At 43.5% G+C, this 16,593-nt stretch overlaps 1 protein-coding gene across 1 annotated transcript in view; it reads left to right on the forward strand.

The window, feature by feature from the left end:
• The window catches only part of LOC147898636 (uncharacterized), an 81,612-nt gene that overhangs the window by 22,656 nt on the left and 42,363 nt on the right, over positions 1–16,593 (forward strand). The window contains exons 3-4 of the mRNA XM_087379208.1: positions 1,919–1,995; positions 2,109–2,246. Coding sequence (XP_087235334.1) covers positions 1,919–1,995; positions 2,109–2,246 — 215 coding nt within the window. The remainder of the gene's footprint in view (positions 1–1,918; positions 1,996–2,108; positions 2,247–16,593) is intronic.

A 16,593-nucleotide genomic window follows, 5' to 3' on the forward strand; every position in this document is an offset into this window, starting at 1 on the left:
CCAAATGAGAGAGGGGCCCTGCTTCCACTGTGCAGTCTTGGAAAGCTTTCAGAGGACCAGAGAGTTTTATCAGTTAGTCATCTCAGAGGGAGTGCTGGAAGGATTCAACAAATTGATGCAGCCATGCAGTAGTGATAGTATCTCTTACCTACAGTGGTGGCTAACCCTTCCCCAGGAATGGGGAGGAGGACCAAAACATGCCACTGAGAGACTCTACTGGGACAAAGATGAACTGTCGAGAATGTAGGAGGGGTAGGATGGGCAGTTGGTTAGATCCAGTATGGATCATACGTGGACGATAGTTGGAGTCGGTTTCCCGGGGTTACCTCATCCGGATCTTGCAAACAACCTGATGGACTATCTCTCTTCAACTCCCTGAGCATGATGATATGGATACAGATGATATGCCTATTACGGACTCCACTTGGTTGGGTGCTTTTACTAGACGGGTATTCTCCTCTTCATGTTATTGCTTTGCGAGATGCACATGAGGATGCCCTTGTTTTTTATGTTCAGTCAGGAGGGAGACTTCATACATCTTCAAATGACATTCTTCAAGGGGTCCCCTTCCAGCCGGTCAAGATTGCAAGGTATATGGAGTATGGTACAGATTCACAATGGTACCTGGATCCCGATCCACTTCTGGGAGTGTATTGATGAAGGGCCCTGAGAGAAGAGCATCCCCTTCTTTCGTTATACAGTTAGAATTGCCAGGAGATTCCAGCTCAGTTGTAGAGGTTGGAGACCCTCCAAATTTCCTCATTTAGTATCAGTCCATATACTGACCAAAGTCTAAGAAGGGAGAACCTAGGATCCATCTAATGCCTCTGTATATTTGGCTCTCCAAATGTGCCATGCTGCCATACTAGCCAGAATCTCCCAAGAGGTGTCTATAGAAGCATGTGCAGCTTTGAAAGGAGTGAAAGAGAACATCTTGGAGAGAACATGAATCTACTACATGTCATCAAATAGAAAAATCCCCATTGGATTCATGTCCCTCGAAGAAGACCTGAGGCCCCGCAAGAGAGCCAAGCAACTGAGCCCCAAGTCATGAAGAAGGGTGATCTATAAAAAGTGCATAAGATCCTTGCACCTTCCAGATCGTCCTCACTTGTCTGCACTCTCAAAGGCAATGCTGACTTGACTCAACTGCAAAATGGCATCGAGGACATGTAGGGTCAGCCCCGAAGTTGGACCTCCACAGGTTCATTGCAATCCCTTTACATACTCTGATGGCCATCTAGACGAGCATGCAGGAATCATCGGGAGCAGCATCTTCTAGGAGGGATATTTTTTTAGAGTATGGAAAGGATCACCTTTCTTTTCTGACTCTGCCTCAGTGACTTGGCATTTTCAACCTCAACCCTGGTTATAAGCTAGCTCTTTTTGAGTTTTGGTTTTCTCATTCTTGACATGATGTACTCCTGCATTGAGCTTGCTCATGCGGTTTTCTTTCATACTTAATAGAAGTACTTTTTAATGCCAAAAAAAAAAATCTCCTTATGATTGCCTTTGTGTTGGTCTCTTTCTATTTGTCTTATATTGAAATCTTTGGATGTTTATAATTGCATGTTCCTCTTTGGGGACTGCTTCTTGTAATATAGAAAGACATGGATTTCACTAATTATTATTTTTTAAGTGTGTGTATGGCATATCTCTCATAGGTGTTACAAAATCTGTTTCTTAAGCTAGATTACTGAAAATTATAAACTTTGCCACTGCATGTACGTCTTCGGATTGTGCAATCTCTTCTCATGGCTTATGTTGAGTTCTTTTTACCGCTCATTTGTTGGTCTTGTTTGGATATTCGGAAATTGATCACAAAAGTTTGGATGAAATCGTGATTCTTCTTAGAGATAAAAATGCATGAAAATGATATTTTGTAGTGGTCATCCTGAAGATTCAAATTATTGTGTAGAGTTCATTCTACTGGATGAATGGGAGACTGACTTTGAGTATTACAAGTGCATTATGAAACTCAATGTGTTTGGACAGGTAAAGCTCATGCTGTTTAAAGTAAGCAAGATGAATGCTCTTGTATTCTTTTCAACTCACAAGTGAGTGTGGGTATGTCCGCTATTGTAATGCTGTGCATACACCTTTTCCAGTACAAGATTTGGAAAAGCTTTTCAATTTGGAGGCGGTTTGTAAGGAAAAAGCTACAAGGGACGTGTCGTAAAGCTTTGGAAAAGCAGCTTTTCTCCATGAATCCCATACTACAGCGGGTACTTTTGCAGATATGTCAGGTATTGTGATAAGTTTTGAATTCATTTTAGAATTTCATCTGCATGGATACCTCATTAAGGCCCTATAACAGTAATTTTCCCCCTATATTTGAAGATTTAAAACTCTTTTGCTTATATAAGCTATGAGAAATTTAAATCATGTGAGCACACTTTACAGATTATTTTCTTTCAAGAAAAAAACTTCTATTAAGTATGAACGAAACCCGCAAGAGCAAGCACAAAGCAGAAATGCAACATACAGTGCATGACATAAAGCCTCAAGATGGCCCAAAAAAGCTCCTCAAAAAGAGTGGACCTAGGAATATCAAGGCCTCTGTACATCTGGCTTTTAAATATGTCACGCTGAAATGCTCGCAGAATCTCCCAAGAAGAATCCACGGAAGCATGCACTGCTCTAAAGGGTGAGGCTAGAACATCATCTAGAGAGCATGACTCAACTAAGTGTCGCCGAATTGATAAAGCCAAAGAAGAGTCATGCCTCTCATAAAATACTTGAGGACCTAAAAAGGAAAGCCAAGCAACTGAACCCCAAGTCATGAAGAAAGGGTGGTGGGAAAAGGTGCTGAAGATCCTAGCAATCCCTTTCCAGATAATCCTCGCCTGTCCGCAATCGCATAAGCAATGTTGAACGGATTCCACCGTAGAGTGGCAACAAGGACATGTAGAGTTTGCCCTGAACCTGGATCTCCATAAGCTAACTACAATCCCACCATGAATAGAAAGCCAAAATAATAGAGTGATTTTTATTTTCCTGTGGGATTTTTAGAGTGTCTTCTAAAAGATCTTCTACAAATCAGCAAAAATCTGAAAATTCTCCCAATGAGGGGCTTTGGAAGGTTTCTGGCCTTTGCAATTGATCTGAAACCTCTTGGCATTGTAATGAAAGAAGGGGAGGCTCTTCTCCCTATGCCCTTCATCAATCCATTCCCACTCCTTGGGATCCCACTACAAATACTTTATGGAGACTCCACCATAGAGACACAATCTCCATGAACCGAAGGCCTAGAGAAGTGGTCAGGGTCTAGATACCATTGAGAATTTGAGCCATGCTCCATAATGCCAATGACCCTGATACATTTAAATGCAATCTCTAGTAGAACATTGTCTGCAGATCTAGACAGCCTGCCAACCACTTGGACATCAAAAACCAAGGCATCCTCATGTGATCGTGGTAAAGCAATAACCTAAAGTGGAATGCCCGAACCCGTAAAAGCTCCCATCCAAGTGGAACACGAAATGGGCATATCATCCGTCTCCATCCTATCTGGAATGGTTGCACTTCCTCTAAGATGACTTACTAATTTCATTTTGAGGTCCTCCAACAAAAGATTTTTGAAAGCTTTCTAGGATCCTATAGCGGAGGCAATGCCTCTCTCCCATCTGGACCATTGCATGTAATGTGAATGGTCAAGGGGTTTTCCATGCTCTTCGAGTATGCTATCATTCCACATGACAGGCTGCCTATCAATCTAATTTGAAGAAGTTGGGAAAACTCTCTGAAGAGTTTTTATGAAGATGATCCAAGCTTTTAGAATAGCAGCCATAAGAGGAGAGGAATGAGACTTGAGGGGGCCTGAAGTAAAAATCCACCTGGTGTTACCTATCCCATCTCCGCCTGAAGAAGGGATACATGCCTACATGCATTCGTTCTTCCAAGGCTCTTGCCTATTCGTAAGTCCCCTTACCACAAACTTGCAAAGGAATGCCCTGCACTGCAAGTCTGGGTCTATGATATTGAGACCCCCTTCCTTTGTGGGAAGGATCAACGTCTCTCAAGAAACCCTAGCCACAGTTTTGAGGTGCCATCTAGCCCATTCCACAAACAACTCCTTATTGGCCTCTTGAACTTAGTAATGCAATCCCTAGAGTTGCGCCAACAAGAGCAAACATACCATGCAGTGGTGGCTTGCAAAATCTGGTTAACAACCACCACCCTAGAAGTCAGGTCCAAGTCAGTCGAACTCTAAAAAAGGAGTTTCCTCCTGATGCTCTCCAACATTGGAGCAATTGTTGTGAAGAAGAGATAACCATACCAACCTGGCATCCTAGATATCTGACGAGAACACCGTTTGAATTCATGTAAATCCAAAACCGGTCCCCCGATCTGGAGTATCTTCTCACTAATCCACAAGCCATTGGAGTTGTTCTAATTAATGTGTGCACCAGCTGCGGTACAAAACAAATCCAAAGCTATTGTTATATAGAGATCATGCATAGCTATGTTTAGTCACTTTGTCAAGCGATGACATGGTCACAAGGATGACACAAGTCATGGAGGTGACAAGGTCACAAGATGACACAAATTAGGGAGGTGATAGGTCACAAGATAACACAAGTCATGGCGATGGCGGCATGCTCACAAGATGACACAAGTCATGGAGGTGACAAGGTCACAGGATGGCACAAGTCATGGAGGTGACAAGTCACAAGATGACAAGTCATGGAGGACATGGTCACAAGATGACACAAGTTATGGAGGTCAACATGGTCACAAGATGACACAAGTTGACATGGTCACTAGGATGGCATAGCCACATGGGGACATGGTTATCATGACATATCACCCAGGCACATGGCCATGCGTCGAGGGTCTTCATGTCATGCAGTCGACCTCTGCCAACTTCTGCAGACCTGACTCATAGGTGGCATAGATGTTTCATCCAATGGTGCCTTGTCAAATACAGAGTGGCTTCAGGCAGTGCACATGGAGTAGTTAAAACGCACCAACTCGGCACAAGCTGGCCGTTTTGCAGAAGACATGAAGATACTCAACAACCGATGGCTAAGGATGAGGGGACAACCAATAGGAGAGAGGGAGGGCATTGCCCAACCAGAAAGCGAGGGTGAAGAGGGGTCCCAAATGCTAGTGCCTATAAGAAAGAATCACACCAAATACTAGGTGCACCCAAATCTGTATGCCAAAAAAGAGTGCAGCATCACCAAAACTCAAAGCTTAAAGCATCAAAATGCTACTAACTCATGTGTATATACTATGCATCCATAGTATTGCTACCGGGGATGAGTGATCTCTGGTCTTTGCTTCAAAGAGACTGGTGTATGAGGATCCCTTCATTCTATGTTACGTACTTGCTCGTATTATGCTCTTGGCTACTGCTTCTCCGTGATCTATCATCAGTGTTATTCCTTCTTATCTCCTTTCCGGGTTTGTTCTTCATGTTTCGATTCCAGCGCTCAGCACTCCGTAGCACCTTCGATGTAGTGTTGTGTCATAGGTTCACGCGTCATGCAGCGTAGTGCAGTCGACGTAGAGTTGTGTCATAGGTCTATGCATCACCCACGTCATCACATCAGTGGCCTTAGGCCTCCGGTAACACCTCCGGAAGTGAGCGTACCTCCCCTCATACAACTACCTTGAAAGAAGTGAGTGTCTCAGGAGTGGCATCCCAAAAAACAGCCATGTCAACCGCCAACACACAATCTAAGAGTTCCTCATTATGTCTTAGGAGAAGCTTCAGCCCAAAAATGTCAGCTTGTGATCTAAGAAAAATGCTCATAGCTTCAGCCACAAATAGAAAAAGAAACGGGGCAAGTGGGCATCCCTGACGGACTGATCTAGAAATCTGAAAGCTTTTTTTCTTGATTCCTCTGATAAGCACCTGGATGTGGGCTGATCTGTACAAAGAGGAGACCCCTCTAATCCATGCATCTGAGAATCAGCCCTTGAGGAAATCCCAATCTATTGTTTTCAGAATCCAAGAGTAGAATGGCTAGTTTCTAGCTACTATGCATAGCCCAATGCGAAGCCTCCCAAAAAGACAAAATACTATAAAAAATGCTTTTGCCATACACAAAGCCCATCTGCATATTATGGATGAGATCCGGAAGAAAGTGCTGCAATCGTAAGCTAATTGCTTTTGCCAAAATTTTATATAAGGTGCCCATGGTTCTCCATTGTGACACCAAATTTCTAACTCCCTTTTGGAATGAGATGGATGAGACCCTCTGTAAGTGAGTCCAGCATAGTATCATAGTCCCAAATGTCCTGCAGGGCTGAGGTAATGCGATCCCCAATCTCATCCAACCAGGTGATAAAGAAGGCTGGGGAAATCCCATCCAACTGCGGGCACTTGCCCTCATGAAGAGCAAGAGGAGCAGTCCTGAATTTCATATTGGTGAAAGGCGCATCTAATGAGATCCTCATATTTGGTTTCACCAATATTCGAATATGCTGCCAAATATGAACCCTAGCATCATCTCAGATCGGCATGTCAGGATCTGCTATAAGAAGGGAGTCATAAAAATCACTAGCTATATCCAATACAACATCTGAATCAGTTTGTAAAATCCCGCCTAAGTCAATAAGCGATGTGACATTCTCTCTTCTATGTCTCGGGCCATGAGTAGAAAAGAAATGCTTATTGAGTCTACCACCCAACTAAGTCCAAAAATTCTCTCATGCATGAAAGGCATACTCTGCTCTCTGATCTAGCAATGTCTGATGACGAGCCCTTGTAGCATGGCGCTCCTGAATCCAAGCATCTGTAGGTTGTTTTTGCTCTTCCCTCTAAAGGGCTGCCAACTGTCGGTGAAGATCAAACTCCTATCTAATAATCTCATGCCTTCTAGTACTAGCGACCAAATGATAGAAGTCACTAATATCAGAGAGGGATGCTGCCAAATGTGAAGGGGATGGCACTCTGCCTGCATATGAGAAACCCAATCTGTAAAACTGCCTCAGTGAGGTCCTCCTCTGCATATAAGAAATCTGGAATTCTAAGACTAGCAGAGCGACCTCTCCTATGAGGCTCGAAAACCATCAATGCCACTGGAAAATGGTATGAGGTAAAAACCCCGGGAGAAATGCATATCGAACCAACTCTATCCAAAGCCCAATTGTCAACATAAAATCTATCAATACGTGCATGAATGGGCATCTGAGGTCTCTTGTTCGACCATTAGAACTAGAGAGACTATGACGGAGTGAAAGGCATCATCCAACCAAGCATCTCTACCACATTGAACTAAAATAGAAAGGCATCCCAGGCTGTTCCCTACAAAGAATAAATATCTCCTTCTCTGTACCTCTACTTGCTGAAGGCGACTCCACCATGTGGAAGTCACCTCCAATGCCCGTGGATCTACAATGGGGGCCCAAGAGAGAAGCTCCTTCCAAATAGGGACATGGTCCCCTCAACTATTAGGGGCATAAAGGTTAAGAAAGCCAACCTTACATCCCCCAATCAATAGAATGACCCGCTGAGCTCTGGAGGGAATGATGATACCATGTCCAACCACCAGGGAGGGAGTACATTTTGAAACTGAAATGCAAGTCTCACCCCTAGTTCCCAAAGCAAGTGGCCAAAAAGTGTGACCCGAAAGCAGTTTCCTTGACTTTGCATAACCTCTGGAATCTAGCTTGTGTCCGTGATAAAAAGTTTATCGATGGGACCCCTTGGAACACTTGGATAGAGTTGTGTATGGATGAGCTTCCTACGGCGACGATGTGGTACACCAAGGCTCGAGAGAAAGTAGCATGGAATACCTTACTCGCCCTAGTGGTGGAAACAAATTCTCTATGAGTGAGGACCTCCTGCTTGAAGAGTGAGAAAGGGAACCAAGTGGAGGAAAATCTACGAGGGAAAGAACTCATCCACCTGATGACGAAGACACCATGTCACAAAGAATACCACCCACTAGCTCACCAAAGTTGGAGGGTACAAAATACTTCTCAAAGAAGTCTGATAAATCCGCCAGGGCCAAAAAGGAGTCTTTGAGAATTAGGCCTAGCATCGGGTACTTAGAATGCCTGCAATCGAAACTAGAGAGATAGAATGCATAACCCCCTTCGCTCAATCCATGAGGGAGGATGCGGATGAGGAGTGAGTCTGCTCGAAAGAACCATTACCACAACGCTCTGCAATAGGGTCAAGGAGAGGAATTGCAATCAGGGCAGCATCCGAGCAGTCATCATCAGGGAAACACTTGAAGCACTAGTGTCCTAAGGTAAGCAAGGGGTAGACTAAGGTACCATTAAGCAAGGGGTAGCCTAAGGTACCATTGTGGTCGTAGCCTGAGGTACCAGTTTGATCGCAGCCTAAGAAAGATCATGAGAGTCACTAGATGCAACTAGAATGGGAGTGTCCGAAGCCTCAAGTAGGGCTGGGTCTGAGATGAGTGAGGCCCCCCCCTAATCTGCATGTGGTGGAGGTACACGTAAACTAACCAGAATCCAATGGGAGAAAAGGGTGCAGGTGTAAGAGATTATAAAGATATGGTGTTGTAGGCATAAATTCAACCCTATGATTGACCAGTAGTGCTTGGGTACTATATATACCAAGTACTTGTATTGTTTCATTTGAACATTTCTATTGGAGCTTTCTTGTGTGTGCACTCTTGCTCACTTGTGTTCACAACGTGTCTCCACTTAGTTCCTACATTTGGTATCAAAGTGCTTCCATCTCTAGAGCCCATTCCTGCGCTTGCTTCCAAACTCCTGCAAGCTTGGTGCTCCAATGCGCGTTCCTGGTTCTCACATTCTCCAGCTTTTGCTTGAGGTAGCTCCAACAGTCTAGCGGCTGTTTTTTGACCTTTTGAGGTCCGATTTCGACGTTTTTTCAAAGTTCAAAGCTACCCGCATACAAACAAGCCTGTCCCACACCATTTCAGGCGGGGGGGTCTCTTTTTTCCCCCCTTTCGTACAGTCCGTACAGATCTATCCGTATAGTTTCGTGACAGTGCCGCGAGTCCGTACGACTTGTTGGAACCTGATTTTGAGAACATACGACTTGTTAGAAGGCGATTCGAGCAGTTTTCGACTATTTTTGGGCATTTCTGCTCAGATCTGGACGTTTTTCAGCTCCAGTCTCTCCCGGGTGTGTTCCAGTAGCTCCAGGCATCTCCATACTTCTCCAAGCTCTTCTCTACATGTGTATTGTGTTCAGAAGTACTCCCGACAGCTAAATTCATCTGCAAACAGCTCACTTCAGCTCCTTTGTCATCTCCAGCTTGCCCACACAGTCAGTGGATTGTTTGTAGGTGTTTCGGGCCAAGGTGCACTTTCAGTAAGTGTTTTGAGCTGTGTATTTCTCTTCGGGACTATTTTTGCAGCCCATACTTTTGCACTCTCAGGTGCATTTGCAGATACTCTGCATTGTTGGGTGCATTTGCAGTTACTTTATAGTTTTGGATGCTTTTGAGCTCTGTTGGATGCATTTGAGCACTCGTCGGTGCGCTCTTTCAGATTTGGGTTGTGCATTTTCAGTTTGGGATTGCACTTCAGATTGCAGCAGAGTGCAATGATTGGTTGATGCCATTTTTGCAGTGATTGCATTGTGCAGTCAGTGGCATTTCGGAGCAACTAGTCATACTTTGCATTTGCAGCCAGTATTAGTTTGGGATTTGCAGGTACATTTGCAGCCAGTTGTACTTTTGGGACGGGGACTTGCGTTTCTTTTTGCAGGTACATTTGCAACTTGTGGGTATCCCATTTTGCATCATGTCGACTCTTTCAGACAATTTTGGCAATTTGTCCGAGGGTGACAAGCCAGATTGTTACGCTCAAGTTGAGGTAACATGACCTCGGAAGGGTTAGTCGACATTTTCCTTTAAAGGATCAATGTTTGTATTATATTTTTTTGGGCTTCATGTAAATGATCAAAAAGGAATCAAGGTCAAGGTCCTTGGTGAGGGTAACATGGCACTAGACTAGGTGGATCTAAGGCTAAGGGGCCTAAATGCATGAAATGTGCCAAGGGGCAAATGGTTTCAATGATATCCCAAGAGAGGGGTAAATGATGCATTTAGGAGGGACCCTAGAATAAAGACATGTGGCATACTAGATCCATCTAGGGAATTTTGGGGCTTGGTGGAATTTGTAAGCAGGAGCTTTCACGTAGCGAAAGAGAGAGAGCTTACTACCACCGAGCTTACTACCACCGAGGTTGGCTGGGAGGATAATCCTTGTGCCTATGCCCGTGATTGAGTAAAAGATTAGGCGTTGACATAATTTCACGTATCATTTGGTATCAAAGCGTGCAGGTGGATCACGAGAGTTGGAGCGTAACATTAGCACTGAAGAGCGACGTGTAGAGGCGATTGGCTGAGCTCGCTGGCAAGACTTTGGTGGGAAGCCTTAGGTGCTTGACTGGAGGTTGTGCATGTTGCTTAGGGTCGTCATTTGCAAAGCCCGTGGTTGGAATGTTGCTTAGTCGTTGGAGAGCTACTGGTCGTCGTCTTCGAGCTTGTCGCTGAAGAGCAGTTGTTGGAGTATCTGCTCAAGCCAATAGTTGGAGTTGCCCGTTGTATTGGTCGCTTGGTCGTGCAGCGTTGATGCTCGCAAGGTTGTTTGTTAGTAGACGTTGTCGCAGGTGTACCACTTGGTACCTTCAGGGCTCTTTGGCATTGCGTGAGGAATTTGGTTAGTGTTGAAGACTGGGACAGAACATTATATGATTGGCTGGCGTTCGTATTGTGGGTTGATTGCAGTCCGAAGTCCGTGAGTAAAATAGTCACGTAGATCAGTCCTCTTCGTCATCGAATTGATCACTTTAGAATGAGAAAGATGACGCATTCTGCCTTCATGCGTAGGGCTCTCTTCATTTGAAGGCGAGGTTACTGGAGTTACGACTACCTGTAGAGAGCTACTGTGTGGTCACGAGACTTGCTTGTGATATTTTGTTATTTGGAGATTTTGGTTATCAACGAGTACTATGCAGATAACAGACGATAACTGTTGAAGTGAGAGCTGGGGTGTTTTGGGTCTCCAACGAGGGTGTAGCTGAGCCACAGCAGGAATATTCATCTGGTTCAAATACAGGAACAACTTGATCTCTCTATGCTACATGAATGACCAAGGAGTTTTCTATGCCTTCTAAGTTTATTTGCCTCCGTGTTTAAGTTAATTCAAATTGCAGGAGTTTCCCTAGCATAGGGAAAAGTGGGTTTGGTTACAATGTGATATATGCCTGGTTAGCTGTAAATTTGGAAGTTGGACTTCCGATTTGTAAATACAGTTTCAAGCGGTGTTTTATTTATTTATTTTTAATTTTAATTTTTTTTAAAACACCCATTGACCAAAATGGAAGTAGAAGAAGAAGCTTCTAGGGTGGATCCCGTAGAGTCGGCGGGAGTTCGGCCGACCCCGCTGGTGTTGCGCCTAGCAGGCCATACACTTTTTGGCAGAATTGCAATGTTAGAAGATGCATTGCAGCAAATTTTAGCGCAACAGTTACAAGCAAATGTAGGGCAATCTGAGCTCAGAAAAATGGTTCATAGTATGTCTACTAGACCGTCTCGTGAAGAGAAGGGTAAAGCTCCAATGGAACCTGAGTCTAGTGTTCATACAGTCGAGCCTAGGAGGGCTAAGGTGCCTAATATTGCCAATTATAGGCCAGAAAAGTATTCTGGTCGGATGTATGACCGTAGTTCCAATATCATAGAGACCTGGTTACACAAATGGGATGAGGCCTTTGCCATTTGTGAAACCAGGAATGATATGAAGAAAATCCGCGAGGCCACCCATATGTTTAATGAGGCAGCGGATAGGTGGTGGATAAAACAGCAGAAAGATGGTGACAAGGTCTTTACTATTCTCACTTACGTTCGTCGAATCACGGGCTAGGCAAAACCACAGGCGATGGCATCCCAAATATCCTCCCAGCCTCTCTCATGGATAGCATGTGTACACAATACGTAATTTCATGCCCTTCATGCTTATCCACAAGCCCACAATTCCCTAGATGGTTCCCTCCTGCCACATGTCAACAATTTAGACCTTTAGCTTAGTATACCATTTACCCCTCTCTTGGGGCACAATTAAAACATTTGCCCCTTGGTATTATTACACATTTAGGTGCACCTAGGCCTGAGCACTCAGAACCACGTAGTCGATGCCAATACACCCTCACCTAGGACCTTGGCAGTTACTTACCTTGACCATTTTATTTACGCACATAAAATATTACAAAAGTCGGTCATCTAAGAGAAAATGCCCACCGATCTTTCCAAGGTCATGCTATCTCGGCTAGAGCATAACAGATGGAGTGGCATCCACTACTTGGGAGAGGTTTAAAAAGGAATTTAGAAAACACTTTTTACCTCCTGATGAAGCATCCCGAGCTTGGGATCAGTATCGAAACCTTCGTCAGAGAAATTTGTCAGTGGCGGAATACACTGATAAGTTCAGAGAAAGTGTAATGAAGGTTTATGAACCTCTACCTCAGTCAATCCAAGTAAAAGATTTTATCTTTGGATTGAATGATCGGATCAAGATGAAAGTTTGGGCTAAGTATGCAAACACGCTAGATGAAGCAATTGCCATAGCGCTAAGCAATTGCACCTAGGCCTGAGCACTCATAACCACGTAGTCGATGCCAATACACCCTCACCTAGGACCTTGGCGGTTACTTACCTTGACCATTTTATTTACGCACATAAAATATTACAAAAGTCGGTCATCTAAGAGAAAATGCCCACCGATCTTTCCAAGGTCATGCTATCTCGGCTAGAGCATAACAGATGGAGTGGCATCCACTACTTGGGAGAGGTTTAAAAAGGAATTTAGAAAACACTTCTTACCTCCTGACGAAGCATCCTAAGCTTGGGATCAATATCGAAACCTTCGTCAGAGAAATTTGTCAGTGGCGGAATACACTGATAAGTTCAGAGAAAGTGTAATGAAGGTTTATGAACCTCTACCTCAGTCAATCCAAGTAAAAGATTTTATCTTTGGATTGAATGATCGGATCAAGATGAAAGTTTGAGCTAAGTATGCAAACACGCTAGATGAAGCAATTGCCATAGCCCTAAACTATGAGGATGCAAAAGGGAATAGACCAAGTGGGTTTGTGCAAGTTGGGACTCAGTATGAGTACTCGAAGAAAACTGGGTTTAAGAAGAAGTGGATTAGCAAAGGGAGTGCCTCACAGCCTAGTGGTCAAGCCAAGTGGTTGAGACTCATAAATCAAGTACCACCATTGGAATGAAAAGAAAAGTAACACCAATGGCAACCCGCGCTTGGTCGAAATCTTCTTTGAACCTAGAGCAAAGAGAAAAAGCGAGGAGAGAAGGCTTGTGTTTTGGATGCCTTTAGCCTCATCAATGGAAAGATTGTCCACGAAACAAAGATCGTTGGATGGCTGAGATGGTGATCTCAAAATGCGACGTGGAAATGGAGGGAAGTCCCTGAGCAGAACATGTTGCTAAGTTAGTAACTAGTGCATCTGATAATGTCCTGTCAAAGCTTGCAGCAATGGGGTGTACAGCCTTTAATGATACGGAGTTAATTAAGATGAAAGGGCAAGTAGCTAATCATGATGTCATTGTGTTGTTTGACTCAGCGTCAACACACAATGTAATTAACTCCAAGCTTGTAAAGAGGCTGAAACTAAAGACTAGCCCATCTGACTATGCATATACAGTCAGAATGGCAGATGGAAGTTCAACTGAAGTATGGGACCAAAGGGTTACCCAGTTGGAGCTTCGAATTCAGGACTATGCTGAGAAGCTTGATTTTGAAATGACAAAGCTTGCTCATGCAGACATAGCCCTGGGTAAGGCTTGGCATTCTAGGAAGAATCCAGCCATAGATTGGAAAAAGCACATTTATCAATTCAAGATGAATGATGTGCTGTATGTCTTACGAGGTGAAAAAGATATACCTCAAGGACCGTTGGTTTCCGTAATGGAAATTCGAAAAGCTAAAGAAGAGTTTTTGTTTCTTTGTACAACATCGGTAGAGCCAATTGATGATTCTTCGGCTAGCACTGATGTTGCTCAAAATGGAGAGATGGCCAAGCTGGCTGATCAAATAGCAGAGGAGTTCTCTGATTGTTTTAGGGATGAGCTACCTTATGGGTTACCTCCAGAGTGGAATGTTCAGCATAAGATTGAACTAATCCTGGGGGCAGAGCCTATAAATAGACCCCCCTATAGGTTGAGTTTTACCGAAGAAGCAGAGGTACGAAGACAATTGGAAGAATACCTCAAGCTGGGGCTGATTCAACCAAGTTTCTCACCTTTTGCTTCGCTAGTGATATTAAAGAAGAAGAAAGATGATACTTTTCGCCTCTGTATAGATTACAGAGCATTGAATAATATCACTACTAAGCACAGGTATCCGATGGCTTGGATCGATGATTTGCTAGATGCGTTACATGGGGCCGTAATTTTCAGTAAGATAGATCTTAAATGTGGCTACCATCAGATCTGTATTAGAGCCGAGGATGTGCATAAAATCGCTTTTAGAAGCAAGTTTGGACATTATGAGTTTTTGGTAATGCCGTTTGGGCTTACCAATGCTCCAGCTACATTCGTCATGCTTATGAACGATTTACTACGTCCGTATATCGGAAAGTTTGTAGTACACTTTATTGATGATATTCTGGTATTCATTAAAAGTATTACTGAGCATCGCGAACACTTAAGAATAGTGTTCAGTACTTTGAGGAAAGCCAATCTTTATGTAAATAAAAAGAAAACTATACTATGTATGGTAAGACTTGAATATTTAGGATTCATAATTACTCATGAGGGGGTAGAAATGGATCCAAAGAAAGTGGCTGCGATACTGACTTGGCCAATCCCTCAGAGTTTGACTGCTTTTTGCGATCATTCTTGGGATTTGTCCAATTTTATCGAAGGCATATCAAAGGATATTCCGAAATAGTATCGCCATTGACTGATCTGACCTCAGATAAAGTACCTTTTATATGGGGACAGAATCAACAGGAAAGTTTTAACACCATAAAACAAGCTGTGGTCTCCCGGTGTTAAAAATAGTTGATCCCCAGAAACCGTTTTTCCTTGAAACCGATGCAAGTGGCATTGCAGTAGGAGCAGTTCTCCTCCAAGAGGGAAGGCCAGTAGCCTTTGAAAGCAAGAAGCTTTCTCCCTCTCAACGAAATTGGCCTAAGATCATTCTGATTAGATACTACTACCTTGCCAGTTCTTTTCAGCATACCATCCCTTATGGCATATCTTGCATAAGTTTGGCGTTTTCTGGATGCCAGGTCATCCTTTTCCCCGGGTTTGAATACATGAGCCTTAGGCCAAAGGCTTTGGACGAACTCGTCCACCTTTTGAGTTTCTCTAATCTCGGTCATTAGAGCACTCTCTAATACCATGAAACTCATATTATGCATAATGCGTGACAACGCATCAACAACTTTATTATCCTTCCCTCTTTCAGTACCAAATCGTCAAGTTAAACTCCTGCATGAGTTCTGCCCACCTAGCTTGGCGGCCTCTCAAGTCAGGTTGTTTACAAAAATGTTTCAGAATATCGTGATCAACATCAACATAAAACTCTGGCCCATACAAATAATGTCTCCATGTTTTCAGAGCATGGACAATAGCATATAACTCTAATTCATGAGTTGAACAATGCCACGATAGCCCATGTGCGGGACATCAGGATCGAGAAGACATGATCTCGTGAAGTGAGAGTTCTTTTGGCCAAAGATGAAAAAGCATATTCATGAATATGTGACGCGTTGTTTTTCGTGTCAGGTAAGTAAGGCAGAGCGGGTGAAGCCACCCAGACTTTTACAATCCTTGGAAATACCACTAGGTAGATGGGAGAGCATTTCCATGGACTTTATTGTAGGTCTGCCTACGACACAAGGTGGATATGATTCTATCCTTGTGGTGATTGATCGTCTTACCAAGATGGCTCACTTCATTCCAACTAGAGAGTCTGTTAGTGCCCCACAAGTGGCAGATTTGTTTATTAGACATATATTTCGTTTGCATGCATTACCCAAATCCATAGTGTCAGACAGGGATGCCAAATTTACCGGTCATATTTGGACTGCGGTGTTTGAGACACTAAGGACTGAGTTGGGAATGAGTAGTGGGAATCATCCAGAAACGGATGGTCAGACGGAAAGAATCAACCAAATTTTAGAGGATATGCTTAAAGCATATGTGCCATTGAGGCAACATACATGGGACAAGTGGTTGCCATTGTTAGAATTTGCCTACAATGATAGAAAACATTCCTCTACAGGGTTCAGTCCGTTTGAGCTGAACTATGGTTATAGACCAGTGAATCCAACTATAGTTGGAGTACCTCAGAAAGTGCCTAGTGCCATGAACTTTGTGATTCAAATGTGGGAGATGCTAGCACTTGCGAGAGCTAACATCCGCCAAACTATGGATAGAGCTAAGGTGTATGCGGATGGAAACAAATCCGGTAGAGAATTTAAGGAAGGAGAAAAAGTTTTTCTCAGAGTTCCTTCGCACTCTAAGTCTTTGACTGCAGGAGAGTGTGCTAAGTTATCACCTCGATATTGTGAGCCATGGCTAATTCTAAAAAGAATAGGCAAGGTAGCCTATAAATTAGAATTACCAAAGGGTTGTAAGGTGCACCCAGTGTTTCATGTTTCTC

Source organism: Dipteris shenzhenensis, chromosome 9 (assembly GCF_047967505.1).
Source record: "Dipteris shenzhenensis isolate YYH24624 ecotype China chromosome 9, Dip_SZ_1.0, whole genome shotgun sequence".
NCBI classification, from domain to species: Eukaryota; Viridiplantae; Streptophyta; class Polypodiopsida; order Gleicheniales; family Dipteridaceae; genus Dipteris; species Dipteris shenzhenensis.